Source organism: Ostrea edulis, chromosome 7 (assembly GCF_947568905.1).
Source record: "Ostrea edulis chromosome 7, xbOstEdul1.1, whole genome shotgun sequence".
Taxonomy (NCBI): Eukaryota; Metazoa; Mollusca; class Bivalvia; order Ostreida; family Ostreidae; genus Ostrea; species Ostrea edulis.
In genome coordinates, this window is record NC_079170.1 from 48,893,309 (window position 1) to 48,901,794 (window position 8,486).

The 8,486-nt window shown below is 36.5% G+C and overlaps 1 protein-coding gene across 1 annotated transcript; it reads right to left on the reverse strand.

Annotated features, from left to right (window-relative positions):
* Nucleotides 1–985: 985 nt before the first annotated feature.
* On the reverse strand, nucleotides 986–8,067 carry LOC125657157 (uncharacterized). Its single transcript, XM_048887810.2, has 5 exons — nucleotides 7,727–8,067; nucleotides 5,029–5,192; nucleotides 4,553–4,881; nucleotides 3,456–3,692; nucleotides 986–2,899 (listed from the first exon to the last, which is right to left on the reverse strand). Exons 2-5 carry the CDS (start codon nucleotides 5,187–5,189, stop codon nucleotides 2,772–2,774), a joined length of 855 nt encoding a protein of 284 aa, XP_048743767.1. The 5' UTR covers nucleotides 5,190–5,192; nucleotides 7,727–8,067; the 3' UTR covers nucleotides 986–2,771.
* Nucleotides 8,068–8,486: the final 419 nt, after the last annotated feature.

The window sequence follows — 8,486 nt, forward strand, 5'->3', positions numbered from 1 at the left end:
AAAAAAACTAAATTATGGGGAAAGGGTGGGAGGGGTTGAAGAAACGTTTTCTTGTCGTGAAATCTGTAAAGGAAGCGATTATTGCGCATGGTCAAGATGATGATGTTGTGGAGATTGACGATGATCACCGATGGGCGTTGCAATAATCACTGACATAGGGGTTGTCTATCTTGAGCACATCATTGTTCTATTCGTTATGCCTGACATCTTTAAAAAGTAGGCAACATATATATTTCATTTGTCAGTGCGCTGCTTTACGCCGGTCATTTGGCCGACGCAATGACTTACGTCGATCTCAAACAAATGAAATTGACCCAAAGGACGTTTGAATTCACGCGCATGTGCCTTCGAGGTGAATACAACATTTGATGTCTACAACATCTGGCCAAAAATAAAGTGGGGATTTCAAAATTGATACAACTGATCAATTAGTAAATTTAGTTTTTGTGGTCCCTATGGCTCGGTTTTCTACTCACTGTCAACTACTGGGGGTATATATTGCACGATAATTGTAAAGAACCAAGAGTTAATTTGATTACAAAATGGAGTAAATGTTGTTGAATTAAAGTAAAATTTAACACGAAAATGACAACTCGCGTCTCTATAATCACTTTCGACGATAAGTCTTGCAGTCTAGCAGTACACAAAGATGGCCGACTAGGTATCGTTTCGTAGGCGGATCCAGGAATTTGACATCGATGTTTTAAAATGTTATCCATATTGGAATATTTTTATTTTTTTTTACACATTTAAATCAGTTTCATGATACATATATGAATGTACATGTATTTAATTCATCTATAAGTATACAATCATTATCTTCTCACGAACTATACATGTACACTGTGATATTCATGGTACACGTACACTTGTAAGTGCTTTGAACGGACAAAAATGGTTATGTCAACCGCGAAGTTGTCATATGTATAAAACTTCTATTCGTACTTGGCGATGTAGAAGAAAAAAAAGAAATTGAAAAGATGTATTTCTAATTTCTCATTGATTTTTATTTCATAATAGTGAAAAAAATTAAACAAAACATATAGTAAAGAAACTTTCTTTACATGTATTAAAGGTAAAACACAATACCTTTAAAAATGAATATAGAGCTTTTGATACAAAATACAATGAAATACATCTTGCGAGTCCAGCTCACAAAAAGTTTTTTATGCTTACTACAAGCACATATACATTAAATTACAGATTAACAATACCAAACTTTCACACTATACGTAAACCATGCATATACACTTGTACGTAATGTCCTAGAGACTTATAATTATCACCTCTAATAGAAATATAAAAGGATTGCATATTTCAAATACATGTAGTTTGGAAACTCTAGTATAATTTAGCAAATAATCCTAGCGGTATCAGTTGTATAAGATTTCTGTGATATCTTCGTTAAAACTGCTTGCCCATTCCCATTCTGCGCTATCGTATTTTACCATCATAATTACATGTAGGCCTACTGCCATCTCAATGTTTATACGGCGATAGCATCGTATTAATCATGATCTATTTGTAGAATAATCTTCCTGACTGAATCCTCCCGTCTTGGAAGATAGATCCGCGAAATAAAGTTGTAAGAGGTAGGTAAAGCACTTTTAAATATGGAGTCCGCTCTGGCTCTCCCTCACACATGTCACAATATAAAAACCGGGGTAAGAGTCAGAGGAATCTCGGATTACATTTCCATAGGATCTCCGTAATGGTACAAAATAATTTTTTGAATAACCGATAATAAGCTCCGTGTATTAGTACCAAATTTTACACCAATAGGAGTACTAACTTTGTGCTTGAGCACGTCTAATAAAGATGTTTTTCATTAAATATCATGTACAGCATGCAACATTCTTCGTCTGCTCCGCCATGCTTGTTATCGCGAGATCTCGTAGGTGGATGAAAGGTGAAGGTAACGAACAGTGATCATTCTCGAAACTCCCATAAGCAATACAAAATAGAGAGTTGGGCAAACACGGACCCCTGGATATACATGTACCAGAGGTGGGTCAGGTGCCTAGGAGGCATAAGCATCCCCTGTCGACCGGTCACACCCGCCGTGAGCCTTATATCTACTGAAAATGTAGAACCCTTTACTCGAGCCATTCCGACAAAGAAAGGAAAATCATATGGCTGCAGAAAGAATTTATAGTCTGTTGTTCGTTCTTTAACTTGATATTAAATTTAAACCTTTTCAATACCGACGAAATAGCTTTCTCCTCCGTACTCGTCCAATGACGTAAATTCTACATTATATGGCATGCGATACATGTAACGTGACAATCGGAAGTTGAAACTTCAATACATCAAACATGGCGCACAAATATGAATCGAGAAATTGGAATACATGTATATCAAAATTGCTGAAAACAGTAGAATAGAGCCTCACAAATCGTAAATTGCAGGTTGTAAATCTACATGTATATAATGACTAAGAAACATAGAATATCACTTTATTTACGTAAAGAAAGTCAGCAAATAATTAGACTGATCGAAAATGTTGCGGGAGTGAACCACTCCCACATTCGCACCATTACGGAGATCCTAAGGAGTTGTAGTCCTCTCCTAAAAAAAAATTGGAGAGGGCTACATGCATTATTGCAGCTAATCTAATTAGGTCACATCTAATCTAAAATACTGTTGTTGAAGTTATGAATGAATAAGAATACTTATGACACACAGCTTGACATAAACTCGTCGATTCGTGTTTTGATTATCAAAAGCATGACTATTAGTTGTAAACTCTCAGGTGACATCTATTCGCATCCTCATTTTCTGTTTATGCACACAATCGCTAAAAGAACTGTTACGAGAATGAATCCCGATTTGGGTCCGAAGGCAGTACCCTCGGAAGCCGCCGTGCACGAACAAAGAAAGCCCCAAGAACTGTCAAATGCTGAAAAGAGAAATAAAGTATAATCAACTGTATCTATATATGCACGAGGACAAGGGTCATCCCACACACTTTTGTAATTTTCATTAAAACTTTTGACACAGGTACCTAGAGAAAACCGTGTAAGATTACATGTAATCATCAATGTAGTGTAAATGTAAACCAATTTTATTTATTCGCGAGCGAGAAATTTTCGCGAGGTTCTTGATAACCCCATCATCGCAAATATTTCTCGCCACGAAAGTAGACTTTCATGTCTCTTGTGTTCTTTAAAATAATCTCGGTCGCGAAAATTAGTCGCCGTGAACAGTTCATCACTTGTAAATCGCGAAATAAAGTCATCACGAATAAGAGTTGGTTTAAAATCATGGTACAATTAAGTCTTATGAAATCATAACCAGAAATACATTTAGGGTTAAATTGTAGGGGAAAAAAGTAGTTTTAATGAAAAACAGGAAAAATTACACATATACAGTACAGTATATATAAAGTTCTGATTCATAGAAGTACATATTTACAGGATTCCAGCATTTAAATTAAATGATTCAGAAATACTTACAGGATGTGCTAGAATTGGAACAAGAGTAGGTCACGTCTCTGGACACTCGCGTATCAATAACCTTTCCCTTGTAACAGCCTAGGATGTAGGGCCAATCATACGTCATGTAGTAACGGTAACTTCCACTACCGCTTGACCCGTGACATTTGTCAAGGTCAGAGGTAGTTAAATTGGAACCTCCACTATTATGCCAAGAAGCCAAAGGGCCGTATATAGGATATCCATCAAATGCTACACCTATATAAGAAAAATGATTTTTAAAGCAACGTGAGGTATTATAATGTAACCTTCAATGTGGGTATGAATAAATCAAAGTTCTCCCCCCCCCCCTCCCCTTCAGTACATGTATGAATACAAAAGTTACAATGAGAATGAATTATGTAACTAGATTTTGAAAATTGCGAATTGAATAAAGAAATGTTTAAGTTTTTAAACTTTCATTGTTTTCATATCCTCCATAAAACAAACCAAGATATTCATTTCATATAGTGTGACGAAAAGCACAGACATTTTTGTCAAGTTCAAGGGTCACTTGAGCGTCACCGTATCTATATCGGGAAATGGTTCGTTATTGATTGATTAATTAAATATTGTTTAACGTCCCTCTCGACCTTATATGGAGACCACTGCCAGTGAAGGGCTGCAAAATTTAGACCTATGCTCGGCGCTTATGGCCATTGAGCAGGAAGGGATCTTTATTGTGCCACACCTGCTGCGACACGGGACCTCGGTTTTTGCGGTCTCTTACGACAAGCAAGGGGTACTGGGGACCTATTCTAACCCGGATCCCCACGGGATGGTTCGTTACTGAAAACAAATTTGTGAGTGTTACATTTTTTTTCATTTTGGGATGGACTATCATCCTCCTCTATCCCAAAGACATCCCTCCAGCACTCAGAACATTCAAGTATATATTTTACAACCAGTGATCCGAACAATAACGATTAATATTGACAAAACACTAAAAAAATTATGCATGATTAATATTGACAAAAATACCAAAAAAGAAAAAAGAAAAAAAAAAAGAGAAAGAAATTATACATGATTAATATTGACAAAAATACTAAAAAATGTGTATGTTTAGTAAATATAACTACCTATGAATTCGTCCACACCCTTGCTGTAGACACAGTTGTATGGTAGTTTATGGTAGTGGTAAGCACCTGTGTTCGTAGCATGCCCATCACAGCTATCAAACGTCTCCGCGTTACTCCCCTCCACTGCGTTGTAATTTCCGGAAGTGAGAGGGTTGTAGAGCGCCACGCCTGTCTTTGCGATTCCGATCTTTCCCATGGGAAGACAACCGTAGGACGTCTGGTCTTCCGGGGTGTTGTGGATGTCTATTTCGTAGTTCTGAGCTGTCGGTGAGTTCGGGTTGACCATCTGCCAGGCGTGGTCCGGCATTCCACTGGCACTTATTTTGATTCTATAAAAAACAGAAAGCAAATTAAACTGTTCATTTAATCTAGATTTGACAAATTCGATGCATCCCTTTTTCTACAATTTAATATATGCCATGATGCATGCGTAAAAAGGGATATTGTGTAAGATCTTCCAATTCTATGAGACTTGCCTGTTTTGGGCAGAATAAGTTGTGGAGTCGACACTGACAGTGGCCTGAAAGCTTCCGCTAACAGTAAAGGCATTGATTTCAGCGGTCGTCAGAGCGCTTGTTCTATACACGCATACGCAGATCAGAACGACCACAGATGTACATAAAATCCTTCTATCCATTTCCTACAATATATCAGCAGTTAAATAACAACGGAAAATTAACACATAAATACGCAATTGTACAAATGAAATGGTCATCATTAAAAGTACAATTTTTACTGACCTCCTATTGCAAACGGAAATCGTCACTTGAGCACAAAGCAATATTGCAAAATTAAGGATTAATGGGAAATCTGCATGGACCAAATTTGACCAAACTTGCCACAAAGCATCTCCAAGTTAACAGAATTTCAATTTATCTGAATGGAAGGCAATGTCCTTTTTCCAAGGGAAGATGGCAAAACCTGTAGACAAGTCTCCTTATACAAGTATAACGAAGACTCAAATTTGTTCAAACCCGAAGTCCCGATGACAGGTCGGGCAACAAGAGGGATTCAAGATTGTACACAGAAACATGTAGATACAGTTCTTAAAAATCTTCTCAACAACTACATTGGCGCATTATTTTGTCATATTCATGTGTTTACGAGTTTCTTTATGCGTTACATATTCAAGTATGTTCACAGTAAGTCCACAAAAGGGGTTCCAAGTTTTACGTGGGATTTTATTGGAAAAGTCTTTAAAAGAATCACACGGCTTCACGCTGAAATAGAAGTATGTTCATCTACATTACAGTAGGTTCGTATACTCGCTATGCACCCCATCTTTGAAGCATTCATTGTACTGTATATACATATCACAACTTCACCATCACTTGAAATTATGTGTGAATATGTAATCCAATATTAAAACAAAGTTCATATTTGCAAATGAAAAGAAAAACAAAAGAGGAGTGAGGAGCTTGATAGTTGTTCCCTTCTTGTAATGCATGCACATATCAAATTGTGAAACATAAGGAAATGTATTAGTTTGTAAAGTAATGTTTTGTTTTGTTTGCTTACAGGGTACAAAAGTACTTTATCGGGAGGCTGCTATTTGCATCATGAAAGGTGAAGATAACGAACAGTGATCAATCTCATAACTCCTATAAGCAATACAAAATAGAGAGTTGGGCAAACACGGACCCCTGGATATACCAGAGGTGGGACCAGGTGCCTAGGAGGAGTAAGCATCCCCTGGCGACTCCTCACTCCTCTTTGTTTTTTCATTTGCAAATACTCTAATGTAGATGAACATATTCTATATCCAGCGTGAAAGGTATAAGAATGCGATGGAATGATGGGAGGAATATATACAATCGAATGGCGGACCACAAGTCTCCAGTGTAGAATGGTTGCAAGTGTAACAAGAGAAACGTTAACGGTACATGATACGCTCGTCTTACACAGAAGAGTGTTTGGGTATTTATGAAAATCATGAGTTGTAAAACTTCACACCAGGCAGTATCAGCCATCATCAAGCGACATAAATGAAATTTCTGTTGCATCGCATGAATAAAAGGTCCTAACTTAAAACCTGTACCTGGGGGAAGATACATGTAGACAAGCCAAAAGCTCTGTGTGTAAAATATTTCTCCAAATTTCACTTAAATTCAACAACCAAACAACCATTATTTTTTTTTCAAACATTAAAAAAAAAAAAAAAAAAAAAAAAATCAGAAAATTGCTGGGAATCAAAATCATCGTAATGCACACATTTTTCAGTTGTTTACTAAGGCCCTACTTGTAAACTGTGAAAGGTGTTAAATGGACACCCATGTACTTACTTTGTAATACAATTGTAGGCCTACATGTATTTCTTCTAAACTGACTAAATTCAACAACCTATAATTAATTTTCTCAGAAATTGAAAGAAATAAAAATTCTTGCCACATGCACATTTTCAATACCCATACAAGCACTCTGTAAAATAAGGTCCTCAATTGAAAACTATGGGAGGAGTTAGACCGACAAATCATGCTCCCTCCATATAACATTAAGTAAACTCCTGCAAAGGGGGAGGGGGATGTCCAAATATATCAAAATTACAACAAGATCTAAAGTGACCCACAAATAAGTTACACAGCAAGTTTTAGCTTGATATGTGATAGAGAGAAATAAAAATAAGAAACAGACCCCCCCCCCCCCCAACAGACCTAGACATCCTGTACCATAAGATTTCCCTCTAAAGACGAGTGTATCAGACATTGTTTTAGTTTTATTGAAAAAATTGACCTTCTTTAATATGGTTTGTATGATTAAATAGATCATTAAATATTTACACACACAATGTGTGTGTGTGCGTGTGTGTGTGTGTGTGTGTGTGAGAGAGAGAGTATTTATATAAAGCCGAGGTATACATATGATGGATCTGCATGTATCAACATCGAAATAAGGTACTGCAATAATCCGACATGTCATCGTTTCATCTTGACAACTATACGAGGAAATGCATGCGCATGGCAGCAACAAAGATTCAGCATTTTAAACGAAGAATCAATATTCTATTGAATATACAATAACATTGCTTGAAATGCTGTGCAATCTATTGATTATGATGATGATGATTTTGAAATCAAAATAAGTACACGATTCCATATGTATAAATGTAGTCGCGTGTCCCTATTTCAATTTAAAATAGAGAACTACAGTAAGTAATGAAAAATGAAACCGACTTACTTGGTGAAATAATCCGTTCCTCCTCGAGAATGAACGACTGAATCTTGGTATATAATATTAGTTCTTACAGGTATAACAAACAGCCGCCACCCCTATGGTCGTGTGTAGCTATAACTCACACCTCAAGTACTAATGTACGGATAGTAAATCATACCTCGTGTTGAGGTTTAATTACATATGTATATACCCACACGGCTTTATATTACCCGACCATTCAATACGTAGTCACGATCTATGTAGTGAATTAAATCTTAAAACAATGCATGCTGTCGAGTTGTTCTGCTGATGCAGATAAACTGGTTGATCATGGTGCAGCTTTAAAACCCTGATCGAATAGCGATCCTAATCTACCCACTGAAGGGCCCATATTACAATGGTAACGTGAGGAACGGTGTCTGTGTAGTCTTGGATATTGGTAATTCTTCATCTTCGTTTAAATTACGTAAATAGCACAGCTAAAATAAATTCGGTCATGCAACAAAGTCATGCGTGCTGCAGATTGCTTTATTTCTGTTATTGTATAACGGACATGTGTACTAGCAGTGAAAAAAGTAATGTTCGTAAATGTAATATATTGATTGAAAATACACAAGATTATTGATGATGGAGAGAATCGATTAGAAGCACCAGTGGATAAATCTGCAGTTAAAAACATTTACTCAATGAAATGAAGAAAATGGCAGATAGTGATTTCTTGTATTATTGATCCACATTGTCTTGTTCATACATAGTTATTACAGTTGTTATTTATTCCAACAAT